The 16,952-nt window shown below is 40.3% G+C and overlaps 1 protein-coding gene and 1 pseudogene across 1 annotated transcript in view; both read left to right on the top strand.

Moving 5' to 3' along the window:
* The window catches only part of ATRN (attractin), a 271,410-nt gene that overhangs the window by 112,079 nt on the left and 142,379 nt on the right, over nucleotides 1-16,952 (top strand). Inside the window, exon 4 of the mRNA XM_006874825.1 lies at nucleotides 14,864-14,992. Within this exon, the coding sequence (XP_006874887.1) occupies nucleotides 14,864-14,992 (129 nt within the window). The remainder of the gene's footprint in view (nucleotides 1-14,863; nucleotides 14,993-16,952) is intronic.
* On the top strand, nucleotides 10,046-11,339 carry LOC102836424 (annotated as a pseudogene).

Raw genomic sequence — 16,952 nt, 5'->3', positions numbered from 1 at the left:
TTCCTTGGTATTTCTATTGTTGTTTTGTGGCCTAAAACGTGGTCTATTCTGGAGAATGTTCCATGTGCACTTGAAAAGAATGTGTATTGTTTAGTTGTTGGGTTGAATGCTCTGTACACGTCCATAAAGTCCAGTTGGTTGATTGTTTTGTTTAATTCTTCTGTGTCTGTCAAGTTTCTTTCTGGTTGTTCTGTCCATTTTTGAAAGCGGTGTATTAAAGTCGCCCACTATTATTGTTGATTCATCTAGTTCTTTCTTCAAATCTATTAGAGTTTGTTTTAGATATTGTGGCGCTCTTTCATTGGGAGCATAGATATTTAATATGGTTGTTTCATTTTGCTCAATTGTCCCTTTAATCATGAGATAATGTCCATCTTTTATCTATTAAGCTGGCTTATGCCTTAAAGTTTGTTTTATCTGAGAAGGAACACACAGTTTTGAATTGTGATTTTTTTTTTTTCTTCTCAACAAGTATATTCTGTATTAATCATTAAACAAAAGAATGTTAACATCAAATGTGTGGGGTATTCTGAATTATTTTGACATTTTTAGTTTTCATTAAAAAGAAGTAACTGTTGTATATTTTGTTTTTGATCATTTGGGAATTCAAAACTGTCTCAGATTTTCTTCCTTTTACTTGATAGAGGACTTTTGTTTTGTTTTGTTTTTTACGTTTAATTGTGTTTTAGGTGAAAGTTTGCACAGCAATTTAGTTGACCATTCAGCAATTCATACACAGACTGTTCATTGACATTGGTTGCTATCCCTGTAATGTGTCAGCACTCTCCCTTTTTCACAGTTTCTCTGTTTCTGTTTGTTATTGGGCAACTAACGTTAAGGTTGGTGGTTCAAACTCACCAGCCACTCCTTGGGGGAAAGATGAGGCTGTCTGCTTCTGTAAAGATTTATGGTCTCAGGGTTGCTATGTGTATGAATTGACTCGATGGTAATGGGGTTTTCCCCATTTTCATCCTTTTAGTTTCCCTGTCCCTCCCTATCTTCTCCACTGTGCTTTTGGGAAAATGTTGCCTATTTGGTCTTGCATGATTAACTGAACACATTCCTTTATGGGTATTACTGTGTATTCTATAGGCTGTTCTATTATTTGCCTGGAAGATAACTTTCAGGAGAGCTTGAGTTCTAGGTTAAAAGAGTGTCTTAGGGGCAAAAATACGAGTGACTTAGTGTGACAGTCTCAGGGGTTCAGTCTCTGTTGTAGTCCAGTTAACTCTGTTTTTTTGTTTCAATTTGAATTTTGTTCTACATTTTTTTTTTTTTTATACTTACTGGGCCTTTCTATTATGTCTTGGGTCAGAGCAGTCAGTTGTGGCAGCTGGATACCATCTAATTCTTTCGGTCTCAGGTTCATTTGGGCCATTAGTCCTATGGACTCATAGTTTTCTTGGGTCTTTCTTTCACTCTCCTTGCTCCCAACAGGAAAAAAAACAATAGTTGTATTTTAGATGGCTGCTCACAAGCTTTTGTAAAACCCTATTATCACTAAACTAAGGAGCTCTGGTAGTGTAGTGGTTATGAATCGGGCTTTGAGCCTCAAGGTTAGCAGTTCGAAACTACTAGCTGTTCTGCGGGAGAAAGATGAGGCTTTCTGCTCCCGTAAAGATTTACAGCCTCAGAAACCCTGTACAGGGTTGCTATGAGTTGGAATCAACTCCACAGCACATAACAACAACAACAATTGTCACTGAACTAGGATATAGAGCATTATCTTTATGAACTGTGTTATGCCAGTTGACCTAGATGGTCCCCTAACTAAACTTCAAGCCTCAGTCCCCTGAGGTATTTGGATATGTGTAAGAAATTGCCACAACTGTACTTCTTACATGCTTGTATGCACAGGATATATACAACTGTACCTTTATATTCACATGTGTGTACTCCCATAGTCGTCCCTCACCTATGTAGCATACATAGCTACTTTTGTAACTAGTCACAGATTTTGAGTGTTAACACTGTTGTCAAACTGTATATGTTATACCATTTACCAAGGTGGTTGGTGGTTATGTACCTTGGAGTCAGTTATAACTCATGGCAACCCTGTACATGGCTTCTGAGGCTGTAAATCTTTACAGGACCAGAAAGCCTCATATTTCTCCCATGGAGTGGCTGGGAGAGTATTGCTTTTGAGCTTTTGGTTAGCAACCCAACTCATAACCCACCACGCTACCATTTTACCATTGTTGTCTTTTATTCTTGTGTACCTCTCAGTGTCTTGTTTACCTTGGTTATGTTGTGCTGACTTCTCCTGTGTTATGTATGTTATGCTTTTTCTTTCACCAGAGTTAACATGTGTCTACTATCTAGTGAGGACTTCTGGTGTGGCGCTGTGGATCAGCACTGTACTGCGAACCACAAGGTCAGCAGTTCAAACCCACCAGCTGCTCCTTGGAAAACCGTATTCAGGGTCTCTGTGAGTCAGAACCGACTCAGTGGCACTTAACAACAACTGTCTAATGAAGGGAGCACAGTGGCTATAATGGGTAAGCACTGGATTGTGAACCACATGGTCAATGGTTTAAGCACACCAGCCACTCCATGGGAGAAAGATGAGGCATTTTAATCCCGCAAAGCTTTACAGCCTTGGATGTATAGGGTCACTGTGAGTCAGAACTGACTCATTGACACTTAATAGTAACAACACTATCTAGTGAAGAAGCCCTGGTGACATAGTGGATTACGTGTTGGACTGGTAGCCACTAGGTCAGCAGTTGTAATCCACCATCCGCTCCATGGGAGAAAGATGAGTCTGTCTGCTCCCGTAAAGATTTACAGCCTTGGGAACCCTGTACCAGGGTTGCTATGAGTTAGAAACAACTCGACGGCACACAACCACCACGCCACTATCTAATGATCATTCTCATTCTTGTTTCTTGGTAACCATTAAACAGCATTGCTTCTGTGTGCAAACCTATTATTGACATTTTATAAAAGTAGGATCATACACTATTTCTCTGCTTGTGATTTACGTATTTCACTCAGCGTAATCCCCCCAAATGCCTTCATGTTACGTTTTGTGGACTCATTGTTACTTTTTTTTATCATTGTATAGTATTCCATTGTATGTGTGTGAACATTGTTGTTAGGTGCCATTGAGTCAGTACTGAGTCATAGTGACCTTATGCACAACAGAAGGAAACATTGCCTGGTCCTGTGCCATCCCCACAATCATTGCTATGCATGAGCCCATTGCTGCTGCCACTGTGCGTGTGTGAATATTGATGTGCATATGTCTATTAGTGTCACTGCTCTTATTTCTCTAGGGTACAGAACTTAGTATAAAATACACTTTTCTAAAGTGTACATCCCTTAGGGAACCATAGTTATCAGTTTAAATTTCATCTGTAACTGACTTTCTAGATTTTTTTCCCTCAAACATTTTATTTCCCTGACTTAACAAGAAAAATCAATTCCGCAAATATTTTTGTATCACTCACATATGCTAGCTAGTCTGGTTGATGACCTACGTGAGTGAGGGAGGTAACAGGGAGTAAACAGTACATTATGAACCAAAGGACAGAGATCAGGGGAGTAAAGTGCTTTTGTTTTTCCTCTGCCCTGGCTTAAAAATCTCTCTGACATATCTTTGAACACTGAACCAAGACCATTTTCTGGAGTTAAGAGTTTCACCTAAAGAACCAAAGAGTAAATGAGTAGGTCATGCTAGGCATTTAAAATGACATTAGTCAAATATTGTGGCTTTTATGTCTTTATGCCAGCATTTGAAACATACCTTGTATTATTGCAAGAAATACCCCAAACTTTAACCCCAGCACAAAAACTGTATGTAGTATGATATTATTATGATAGTGTCAGTTCTTAAAAGGGCTACTTATTCCCACAGAGCCTACACAGGTGTATATAAATAACCTGTTGGTTCACCTGCATCATAATGGTATAGATGATGAGTGCACATGTGAATTCCACATCAACAGCAGCAAAAGCCAAATACAAGTGGAAGATTAAAATTCTAATCACTGATTTTTGAGATAAGTCAAAGTATGAGACAAGTCAAAGATACTTAGATTCCTGTTGAAAAGTTGGTTAATGATAGTATACATTAGTGCATTGATTATGCTAATATTTGACTTATGGCATATTGGAGAATATATTTTCAAAAAAATTCTAGAAGTCATTTCTAAAATTTGTGAAATGATGTATCTAACCATTCATTGAAAGTTACCGAAAACAAGAAATCCTTAAAGCTCTTTTGTGCAGAATGATTGAAAAACACTGCCTTGGGCTATAAGAAGCTGTTGCAGTTTTGGGATCTGAGGAATACTGTGGTCAGGAGGGCTGTTGATTGAGGAATCATTGCAGAGGTGGTGTGCTCGCTGCGCAGAGTGGAGAGAGCTAGGGACCATCGACAATAAATAAAAGAAGAACCAAAGGAGATTCAGAAGATACTTACTTTTAATCTGGATCTGTCCATATTTGTGTGTGAATTTGAAAAATTTAAGTTCTCTAGACCTCAGCTTCTATAACCTAAAATGAAGGGGTTTTGTGTTCAATCCATGTTCTCTTAGGTGTATTGCAGACTGTCAAGTATAATGTGAGTCCAGACTGATTGATCACATTGATCTGTTTAATATTTTGGAAGTTCTGAATAAAATAGTCTTAACAAAAGAGTTCCATTACTAGCAAATTTGAGAACCACTGACTCAATTAATCTCTTAAGTCCCTTGTTGTTGTTGTTGTTGTTAAGTGCCGTCGAGTCGATTCCAACCCATTGTGACCCTGTTTCCAAGGAGCAGCAAGTGCACTTGAACCACCAACCTTGCAGTTCATATGACTTTGCAGTCTGACTCATTAGCCCACAGCACCACACCAGGACTCAAGTCCCTTCTTATTCTACAACATAATGGTTTTGTGGCGAATATAACAAATTCATATACAGAGCTCTTTAGTGAGGTCTTTAGTGAAGAGATACAGAAGTCGTTATAGTGGTGATGGAACAGGAAGAGCATTTTCCTCTCTAAGAAAATTCTTCGAAAGAGTTAGAATATGATATCATGATGGGGCAGTTGTGTAGACCATGAAAATCTTTTAGAGGAAGCCATGTGAAAGGTTGAATCAGTGTGTCCAGAACCCGACTGAAACCAGGGTAGTCATACCATGACACACATTAAGAGAAGGGAGTCCTTGGGTCTTCCTTCATCAGTTGAAAGTATGAACCCCATCTGATCTCATTACCAAGTTCTACCTTCGGGCTTTAAGAATCTGGCTTATTCTCTGCCCTGAGGAGGTTGTAGTCTTGTAAGGAAAAAGGTATGTCAAATCAAGGATTACTAGTAAGTTTATTTATGAGAGAACTTCAAAAAAGTTTATGGAAAATGGAATGAAAAGATAATGGAATTTTCCCATGAACTTTTGAAACCCCTCTGTAGTGTAAAGTCATGTTGTGTCTCAACCTGTGACAGGTTAACTTTCAGATTCATTAGGAGAGTATCTTAATTATCATGGAGTCCTGGTGTAGCGCTGTGGACGGCAAAGTCATTTTGAACTGCAAGGTCAGCAGTTCAAGCTCACCAGTCGCCCCTCAGAAACCCTACACAGGGTCACTATGGGTTGGAACTGACTTGATGGCACTTAACAACAATAACAAGAAGCTTCTGCCCTAGTTAAGTGATTTTTAGAAATGGCTTTAAAGAGTGGTGCTATATGTTTAAAATATATGATTAGGAAGAACCCTAGGGTGGGCGGTTTGTGATGTATTCAAGTTGAACAACTGACTGCAGCCTGAGTTGTAACTGTTTCTTTCTCATCCTGGGGACAGTGAGTAAGAAAGTGCGGGTGGCTCCAGGTGACAGTGATGCACGTCTGCAGCATCTCCTCTTCACCCACACACTTTCCATTGCCTTGCATGCTGGATTTAGACTATGTTCATTTACTCTGTAAAACTTTATTTTTGTTATAAATCAATTTTGTTTTCACACTAAAATTTACTGGAAGAAGTCAGCACACTGCAAAGCTATCACAGTTTCAGGTTTTTGAAGTGAAGAAGCCAGTGCCTGAGCCTCTCTGATGGTGGGGAAGCAGATTTGCTTTCCTCCAGCATTGTGGTCCTGTAGCATATGCGCTCCTTCAACCCATTTTGACTCTCTGTCCTTTCTCTATCAGTCACTTTGACCAGTCATCCTCCACATTTAAGTGTCCCTGCCATATAAGTAATTAGTCAGAATTTGTGCAGCACCTACTAGTGGGAGGCACGGCACTTTATAGGCTTTTGTGTTCGAGCCTCCTCACACCACTGTGAAGTAGGTAGGATTGTTTCTCATTGTGCAGATGAGGAAATTGAGGGTCAGAAATGTCAGTGACATGCCCAGGTATGTGGAACTAGGATCAGAGCTCCAGTAGCTTTGTTCCTGAGGCTCATGCTAAGATAGTAGAGGGTGCAGGGTCTCCCATGCGACTTAAGCCCCCAAACCTTTCCTGCACCAGTATTTCTTAAGGACAGATGGCTTTTGACAATACTTGTGTGTAGGTCCTGCGTTTCCAAGTACTTACGCCAAAATAAGTAAGCAGCTCATTGCAATCAAGTCAATTCTTACTCATAGTGATCCGTAGAACAGAATAGAACTGCTCCATAGGGCTTCTAAGGTTATAAATCTTTACAGAAGCAGACTGCCACATCTTTCTCCAGTGGCGCAACTGGTCGGTTTGAACCACGACCTTTCGATTAGCAGCTCAGTACTTAATTCACAGTACTGTCAGCACTCCCTTTTTAAGTGCTTATCCTTTCAGGGTCCTGGTGGTGCTGTAAGATAAGCAGTGGACCAAAAAGTTGGTTTGAACTACAGTTTGGCGGTTAAAACTCACTAGCCGATCCTCAGAAACCCTATACAGTGTTGCTATGGTGAAAACTGAATTGGTGGCACTTAACAACAACAACTACCCCTTCAGTATTTAAAAAACCAAGACCAGTTGTTCATTTGACTCCCTCCCATAGCAATCCTATGCATGTCAAAAGTATTGCTACAGGATCATAGTAGTAGTAGGTGTGTAGCGTTTCTGAAGCTATAAATCTTTAGGGGAGCAGAAAGTGTCATCTTTTTCCTGTGGAGCAGCTGTTGAGCTTGAATTAGCTTGGTTAGCAGCCCAACGTGTAACCCACTACACTATAAGAGTTTTTTTATTGAGCAAAACTGTCAAAATGTGGATATATATATATATATATATACACACACACATATATATTCTCCATCTAAGTCTATAGACTTCCGAAGGCAGTGTTTCCATCTCTAACCCTACCCCAAAAGATTCTGAGCTTTTCAATGTACACCACATTAGAATGTCAGTTTTGGCATCCTCAGAGACTCAAATCATGTCCATTTTCAATATTCCTTGAATTTGGGGAACAAAAAGAAGTCAAAAGAGGCAAGATCAGGGCTGTAGAGTGGATGGAGTTAGGTTTCCTAATAGAATCCTCATAGAATAGCCATTGCTATCCTCAAAGAGTGATCGAATGCATTGTCGTGGTAGAAAAAGTATTTGGTGCAACTTTCCAGACCTTTTTCTTGCCAATACAGTTTTCTGTTTTCTTAAAATTTTTTCATAATCAACCCCCATGATTGCCATATGTTCTTTGAGAAAATAAGTTTCTGAACAATCTGTTCTGCCTTGAAAGTGGCTCAGCAGATCTCATTGGAAGCCACTAGTTTGAGTGGAGTTTTTCTTTGAAGGCACCCTAATGAGACTAAGACAAGTGTGCTACTGAGAGAGCTTGTCTACAGCCATCCAGTGATTGCAAAGACATGCTTAAACACATGGAATAATCCTTCGCATGTATAATCTGGACCCCCAGTAGCAATACTTTCTGACAAAAGATTAGTAGGCCTTTTGTCTGAAGCACTTGTGGATAAACTCAAACTTCCAACCTTTCTGTGAATAGCTCAGTATATTAACCATTTGCACTACCAAGGATTCCTTTAGTGTTTCAGGAGATGCTGGTGTGTGTATGTTGTTGTAATAATGCATCAAGTAGGTTCCAACTCATAGCAACCCTGTATATGGTTTCCAAGGAGCAACTGGTGGGCTTAAACCACCAACCTTTGCCATTGCAGCTTGCAGTCCTGTGCATTATCCTACACCACTAATGAAAGCATAATGATGGGTTCAAACCTTCATTTACATCTCTGATCAAACCCCACCTCTTCTAAGAGGCCTTGAGTACGACCTTCTGTTCTTTGACTCCCTTTCTCTTCTTGGGACATGCATCTAGATTTATTTTCTGTAATTTGAACTCCATGAGGACAGGGACTTTGTCTTCTCCATGGTTATATTCCTGGTGCCAAGATCAACACGTCACACATAGTAAGTGCTTAGTAAATATTTGTTAGATGGATAAATGATAGAAAATGTTTCACTATTTTGTAATCCCTAGAGCACCTCCAGAGCCCTAGGCTTCCTAGAGTCCTGTTTCATATGAAAAAACACTCCTCCCCCTCCCTTTTCTTACTTCATCCTTTATTTTCAGAGGCCTTGAGGTAGGCATAAAATTGGTGCATGCTCCAGGAAAACAAAGAGGCACTCATAGGTCTAATCAAAGAAAGGAACAGAGTAGTAGGAAGTATGACGTTTGGTCATTGAATGGGGTGCATGTGTGTAGAGTAGATCACGATGTTGTTAGGTGGTATCAAGTCAGTACCGACTCATAGCGACCTTATGCACAGCAGAATGAAACACATATGGCTTGGTAAAATAGGCTTTTATTGAATTAGGTGGTGATGAGGGTATAGTGAGCTTAAAAACTGAATAATAGTTGGACAAAAGACATGAATGTGTAATTAAAAAATGAGAAAATGTAAACAGAATTAAGCAGGAAACAATGATCCTTAGGAGTATAATGTTATCTGGGGTACCATCAGATCAATTTTTGCCTCATAGTAACCCTATAAGACAGAGTAGAACTGTCCCATAGGGTTTTCTTGATTGTGGTCTTTATGAAAGCAGATTGCTAGGTCTTTTCTTCCAAAAAGCTGTTGGGTGGGTTTGAACCAGTAACCTTTCAGTTAGCAGTTGAGCACTTAAAGTTGTACCACCAGAGCTCCTTGGAGTTTAATTTTAAAATCCATTGAATTGATTCTGACTCATAGTGGCCCAGTGGGACAGAATAGAACTGATCCATGGGTTTCTGAGGCTATAAATATTTACGGAAGCAGACTGCTCATCTTTCTCCTGAAGAGTACCTGGTGGGTTCATATTGCTGATCTTTCAGTTAACAGTCTAATGCTTAATCCATTATGTTACCAGGACTCCTTTTGGAGTATAATTGTTGTTGTTCTGTGCCCTCCAGTTGGTTCCAACTCACAGTGGCCCTGAATATGACTCCCAAGAGCAGCTGGTGGGTTTGAACTACCACTCTTGTGATTACAGTCTAGTGCTGTCCTACAGTGCCACAATAATAGAAACTCAAAACCACAATAAAAAAAAAATCACTTTTCACTTATCATATTAGCAGTGCTAAAATAGAACTGGTAGCCTCATTATTGGTGGGAGAAGTAGGACGGATCCATTCTGTTGATGACATGCATACCGGCTTGTCTCTTCTGCAAGTCACAGTGATACTGTGTATCAGGAGACTTCAAGCCACCATTGAAACCCTTTGACTCAGAAATTCTTTCCCTCACCATTCACTCAACAAATGCAAGAGGCCTTCAAAAAGTTTGTGGGAAATGGAATTAAAAGATAATGGAGCTCTCTGGCTTCTGCCACTCTTTCTGCAAGTCTGGCTGGGACTGGCATCTCTTACCCCTTGCATCCACTTACACAACACATGACACTCTGGCAGACCCTGAACCCACAGAGAATGCGCCAAGCCACACCAGGGTTTCATCACCTTAAATGATTTTGAACCAGTGAGGCTGTATTCCCTTACAAGGATGGACAACCTATCATATGAACTATAGAGTTTTCAGACAGATTTATATGGGTTCATAGTGACGTAATGTATGTGGATTCCTGTGAGTTCTTCCAAGTTCTTAGAAGACTATTTTGCCTTTTGAATCAGAGTTGCAGAATTTGCTAAAAAATGGCCCTTGTGGATTAACACAAAGCCACAGCAATTGGACAGAATTTGTGAAGGTGTCATCCCCAGATCATGAACGGCCCTCTGCACCCCCACCCCCTGGTGGCATTTCTCAGTGGCTGGGACTGCATGATAGAGATGCCTATCTTGAAGGACCTCACCACTGTGGCCTTCTGTGACTGCCAGGCTACTCAGGAGATCCACGAGAAGGTGCTAAACAAAGCTATTAGCGCCATTGTGGAACAATAATGTACCACACCATTTTCCTCACCAGGCAGGATCTGGAGAAGTTCAAAGCCTTGAGCATGATTGTGCGTATAGGCAGCAACTATGACAACATGGACATCAAAGCCACTGTCGAGCTGGGGATCGCCGTGCACAACATCCTGTCTGCAGTCGTGGAGCCAGCCAACTCTATGATCTGCCGCATCCTCAACCTGTACCAGATGAACACATGGCTGTACCAGGTGCATCAGGAGAGCATGTGGGTCCAGATTGTCAAGCAAATCCAGGAGGTTGTCTCAGGAGCCACCCACATCCATGCGGAGGTGCTGGGCCTCATTGGCTTTGGTTGAACAGGACAGGTGGTCACTTTTGGAGCCAAGGCCTTCGGATTTAGCATCATCTTTTATGACTCCTACTTGCAGGATGGGGTCTAGTGGTCCCTGGGTGTACAGAGGATCTACACCCCGTAGGACCTGCTGTACCAGAGTGACTGTGCGTCCCTATACTGTATTCTCAGTGACCATAACCACCACCTCATCAAAGGCTTAATTATCTAGCAGATGAGGCAAGAAGTGTACCTTGTGAATACAGCCTGTGGTGGACTGGTGGACTAGAAAGCCTTAGCCCAAGCCCTCAAGGAAGGGAAGATACAAGGGGCAGCCCATAATGTGCATGAGTCAGAACCTCTCAGCTTTTCTGAAGGCCCATTGAAAGACCCTGAATCTCGTCTGCACATCCACACGGACTGGTATAGTGAACAAGCCTTACTAGAGATTTGGGAGGCTGCTTTCACTGAGATTCACCACGCAATTCCTCGGTTGCATACCAGAAAAAGCCTAAGAAACTGTGTGAACAAGGAAATCTTTGTCATAACAGCTCCATGGTCAGTAATAGATCAGCAAGCAATTCTTCCGGAGCTCAGTGGTGCCACATACAGGTACCTCCAGTGCATCATCCAGGGAGGCATCATCATTATTCACAACCTCTTCACAATGGCACACCTTCCCAAGCCACTTCTCCCAACTTGCTCACAAAACTTGGGGACAATCATGAATACCCCAACGAGCAATAACAGAGGATATTAAGGGAAATTATTCATATAAACCTGGGACCAAGAGAGTGAACAGTAGAGAACTACAAGGGATTGGACTAGCTTCTTAACTGACCCTGGACATAAGGCTTTGTGGCTGTTGCAGCTTTAACCTACACAAGAGCTGGAAGCCGAGGAGTGGGAAATGCCGTTTACTGTGGTTGCACTGAAGGATTCCAGCGTAATTTATTAATGATCAACTTCTGTTTGTATATGTTCAGTTTCTTACCTGCATCCAATCACCAAAGATAAATAGCTTTTATATTCTTTTCTCAGTCCCTTGGGCATAGCAGGTCCAGAGCACCCTGCTCTAAAATGTTGCATCAAGAATTCCCAACATCAAAATATGAAATGAAAAGAGGAGATCCCACCCCCCATGACTCTAGTCCCTTTGGACCCTGGGGGCTGCTGGCCTCTTTTACTAATGTTGTTGTTGTTAGGTGCCATCGAGTCAGTACTGAATCATAGTGACCTTATGCACAGCAGAACAAAACATTGACCGTTCTTGGGCCAACCTCACTATTGTTGTCACACTTAAGCCCATTGATGTTACTACTTTGCCAATCCGTCTCGCTGCGGGGGTCTTTCTTTTTTTCTCTGACCGTCGACCTTACCAAACATGATATCCTTCTCTAGAGACTGGTCCCTCCTGACAATATGTCTGAAGTATGACAAACGAACTTTGGCCATTGTGGCCTCCAAGGAGAACTCTGGCTGCACTTCTTCCAACACAGATCTGTTGGGTCTTTTGGCATCCCATGGGACTTTCAATATTCTCTTCCAACACCATAACTTGAAAGTATCAATTCTTCTACGGTCTTCCTTATTCACTGTCCAGCTTTTGCACACATATGAGGTTAAATTCCAACACTGCAGGATGAACACAGAGTGTCCAGGGCTTTTGCTCACAGCCAGACTGTGTGCTGAGCAGACAAGTTGCCTACAGGTTCAGCGATACTCTGTTTGTACTTCAGTCCATTTCTCCATTTCAGATCCTTAGCTGTTATATTGAGTGGAAAGTCCTGAACTGAAAGGGTTCAAGAATAGTGCTGCATTTCCTTATGTCTCAGGAAACTCTTTTGATAACTTGTCAGATTGTCTTTGAACAAACCCACTTTTGCAGACACTGAAAAAAGTCTTTTCATGTGACATTTTATACAAGAATGCTTGTATTATTAGATGTGACTTGATTTTAATAAATCCTGTTAGTTTTATATCTATTAACTACATGTTATATTCATAGTCTTTTGTGAATCATTGCCTTTTTGTTTTAAAGGTTGGCCTATTTTGAGCCTTTGTATAGGCATATTCCTGTTTTTGTGACAAAAACAAAACAAAAAACAACTTTAAAGCTGTCCCAAACAGAAAGATTCTGGCTATCGGAAGTATGTTTTGTTTTAGTGTGAGCCACTGTAAATAAAAGATAATGAAATTATTCTACAAACTCTTTTAAGCCCCCTTATATTTAATATCTCTTTTGTGGTCCTAGAGCCCTAGGGAGACCTGAGTGTTTAGTGACACTGGAAATGTTTGTTGTTGTTAAGTGCTATTGAGTTGGTTCTGACTCATAGTGACCCCATACAAGGTTTCCAAGGAGCAGCTAGTGGGTTTGAACCACTGACCTTGTGGTTAGCAGTTCAGTGTGTATCCTAAAGCACCACACTGGAAGTGCTTATATTATAAAACAGAATATAAAATGAATGTAGAGTATGAGATCAAGGAGCCTTGGTAGCACTGTAGGGTAAGTACTGGACTATAACTACAAGGTCAGCTGTGAAAACCTAACTAGCCATTCCTTAGGAGAAAGATGAGGCTCTCTGTTCTCATAAAGGTTTATGGCCTCGGAAATCCTATGCAGGGTTACTGTGAGTCGGAATTTACTCAAGGTTAGTGAGTGAGTGATAGGATATGAGTTCAATTTGGCAAAAAAAAAAAAAGAGCATTAGAATGCTAATAATGTTGGGATTATGACTGTTTAGTTTATTAATCTTAATTTTAACTTTTTATTAATGGAGGTGATGGTTGTGTGTCATCAAATCAACTCTGACTATAGTGACCCTGTATAAGGTTTCTAAGGCTGTAAGTCTTTATAGGAATAGAAAACCTCATCTTTATCCTGCAGAGGAGTGGCTGGTAGATTCAGACTGCTGACCTTGTGGTTACCAACCCAACTCATATAACCCACTGTGCTACTAGTCCTCCTTTTAACTTTTATTAGACATCAGAAATCTATTTTTGATAGTATATATTTGGCATTCATCAACTCATAAAGTCTGTCTTAGTCAGTTTTTCAGAGGTGTATTATAAAAACATAATTGTTGTTAGATGCTATTGAGTCAGTTTCAACTCATTGTGAACCTGTTTAGGGTTTCCAAGGAGTGGCTGCTGACCTTGTGGTTCAAACCAACCTTGCGGTCCAGTGCATTACCCTACAGTGCCACACCAGGACTGGAATACTGTCAGATAGCTCTAGAATATTGAATATAAAAACACTGATATAAGATATAATTAGAAAATATTACTTAGAATTAAGAAGAACCTAGCAAAAGATTCAGATCTACTCCTCAGAAAATCTAGAACTAGGGAATAAGGTACCACTTGTTACAGTGAGTCCATTCTGCCTAATGGTGACCCCATGTGTGTCAGAGAAGAACTGTGAGACATAGAGCAGTCAGTGACTGATTTTGGAAATAGATCACCAGGCTTTTCCTGCAAGATACCTCTGGATAGACTTGAACCTCCAATATTTTAGACAGCAATTGAGCATATTAACTGTGTCACTCAGGGAATCCAGAGAGTAGGGTGTATGAGTTGGGTCTGACTTCTACAGTCTTCTTTATTTACTGTCCAGCTTTGACATGCATATGAGGTTATTAAAAATACCATGGCTTGGGTCAGGCACACCTTAGTCCTCAAGCTGACATCTTTGCTTTTCAACACTTTATAAAGGTCTTGCGATGATGTGGAGAGATGGAGCTGTTGGGGACTTTAGACACAGAGAGGGAGAGGGGCTGTGTGCTGATGACCCGGGGGTGAGCCTGTAGTGTATATACCCATTGGTTGGTTGATGATGCATGGAGGGGATTGTAACCATAGCAATGAAATGATATATGATATGATAAATGTAAAACTAATGTTCTCCCATGTAAACTATCACATAATTCACAATAAAACATTAAAAAAAAAGAGCTAAAATGAATAGAGATACTGTTAGCTGATGGTACATGGAAGGGATTATAATCATTGTAATAAAACAAAGTATATGATTTGTTGAATGTAAAAAAAAAGGTCTTGTGCAGTAGATTTGCCTAATGCAATACATCATTTGATTTCTTGACTGCTGCTTCCTTGAGTGTTGATAGTAGGGTAGCACTATTTATTTATCACATAAATTTGCCCTTTTTCTAGAATGTAGTTTTGAAAATTTTAAGGATGAAGATGAGTTTTGAATTTGTGCCTTGTGCCTTTAAGAGAAATGTGTTTTTGTTTTGTTTTTTTAATTTCAGTGGCCTCATCATTCCTGAGAGAGATGGCAATGAGACGGTCCCCGAGGTTGTTACCACATCAGGTTATGCCCTGCTGCATTTTTTTAGTGATGCTGCTTATAATTTGACTGGATTTAATATCACTTACAAGTAAGATGTTTTAAGTCTAATATTTGTGATTTTATTCAAAAGATTATACTTTATTTTAGCAATAATAATAATAACGTATACTGAGGGTTTAATATGTGTGCCCAGCATTGTGCTAAGCAAGGGCATGCCAGTGGGTGGTAGTGTCATAGAAGGACTGAAAAGAAAGTCTCAAGAAGGAAGAAGCTAACATCTATAAGCTTGAGCAACCTGGGAGATTAGTGTCTTGGTGGGGACACAGTTTAGGAATTCATGGCAGTGAGAGTGGGACAGTTTGAGAAGTGTGACTTTGTAGGGAAGGGAGAAATGAAAGATGTAGGCTTGGGCAAGGTCTTCTCAGACTTCCAAATGTACAAGGATCTCCTCAAGACTTGTTAAGACACAAATTCACAGGGGCTCTAGCCCCAGAAACTAATCAGCAGAACTGGGGCCTCAGAATCTGTGTTTCTAAGCAATGGCTGGGCTATTCATCCAGCTCTGTCTTTGTGCTCCCTGTGGGCTCCCAGCTCTGGGGTTGGAGGGCATGCTGTATCAGTATGCTTTGGTATTGCATCACTCCTCTCTATAGCAGCCTTGAAGGAGAAGAGAAACTCCAGGGAGGGAGAACCTTGGGAGAGGGGCATTTCAAATAGCTGTCATCAGTTTTAGCCCTTTACCCCATGGCTGGAAAGCTTTTCGATCTCTGTGACTTGTGATCTTCCCAGGAAACCATGCTCTTCTTGATTGGTCTTTTCTTTCTTGGACAAGCCTTGAATTTCTTTAGAGACCCAAAGTAGTATTTGCTAAATAAAGGAATGATGAGGTTATCTTACCTATGAAAAGTCAAATAAAACAGTACTAATTAGTCCCAGAAGGAGCTCTGGTAGTGTAGTGGTTACGAATCGGGCTGTGAACCTTAAGGTCAGCGGTTTGAAACTACCAGCCGCTCCGCAGGAGAAAGATGAGGCTTTCTACTCCCGTAAAGATTTACACCCTTGGAAACCCTATACTATGGGTCGCTATGGGTCGGACCCGACTCGATGGCACTTAACAACAATAACAACAACAATTAGTCCCAGAAAAATGCCCAGATGGCACATACACCAGAATGATCACTCGTTTCTCTAGTACTCTCTGGTTACACTAAAGCCTGTCTCTGAGTTGACCTTAGCTGAAGGAGTCTTGAGGTGTATATTCTAGCTCTTCCACTGTTCTCTAGTTTTCTTTTAAAGGATGAAAAGCCAACTATATTGTATTTTCACACAAATGGAAATTTCTTATTTCTCATTCTAATTCAAATTTTAAGTGTAGAAAATTAGACTTTCTCATAACCTCATTTCACTAAATTAGAATAATTTTGTCATTATCCAATTTAAATAGATATACAAGCAGATGTTCTTACCTGGCATTTTCACATTTTAGAGATCTCAAAACTATTTTTGTCTTTGAGATTTTTATGCAAGTTCTTACTCTAAAAAAGTATTAAAAATTATATTTGTATGTGTGTGTGTGTTATGTGCTGTGGAATCGGTTCCGACTCATAGCGACCCTGTACAGGGTTTCCAAGGCTATAAATCTTTATGGGAGCAGAAAGCGTCATCTTTATCTGCGGAACAGCTGATAGTTTTGAACTGCTGACCTTGCAGTTCATAGCCCGATTCATAACCACTTCGCTAATGGCAGTTAAATCAAGAAGTTAAACTTTAAGGAGAAGTTGAAGTTATACTGCTCCTCCTCTTTGTTAAGTTTTGGTTGTGTGCCCTTTTCTCATATATAATTAATAAACATGTCTGTAGAAAATTATTTGATGATATTACTGGTGTAAGGCATAGATTTTGAGCACATAATAGAAATAATTTTACCTCAGTTTTCTTTTAAGACTTTAAAGGAAAAATACTTGTAGCTGTTTCAGCATTTTGTAGGAAATAATATAGACTTTCTCTTTTGTAAACTGTTGATGTACAAAAGACTTTTTCTTAGTAAA

This window comes from Chrysochloris asiatica, unplaced genomic scaffold (assembly GCF_000296735.1).
Source record: "Chrysochloris asiatica unplaced genomic scaffold, ChrAsi1.0 scaffold00304, whole genome shotgun sequence".
NCBI classification, from domain to species: domain Eukaryota; kingdom Metazoa; phylum Chordata; class Mammalia; order Afrosoricida; family Chrysochloridae; genus Chrysochloris; species Chrysochloris asiatica.
Note: the sequence above shows the minus strand (reverse complement) of the source record. Positions and strands in the feature narration are given on the sequence as shown.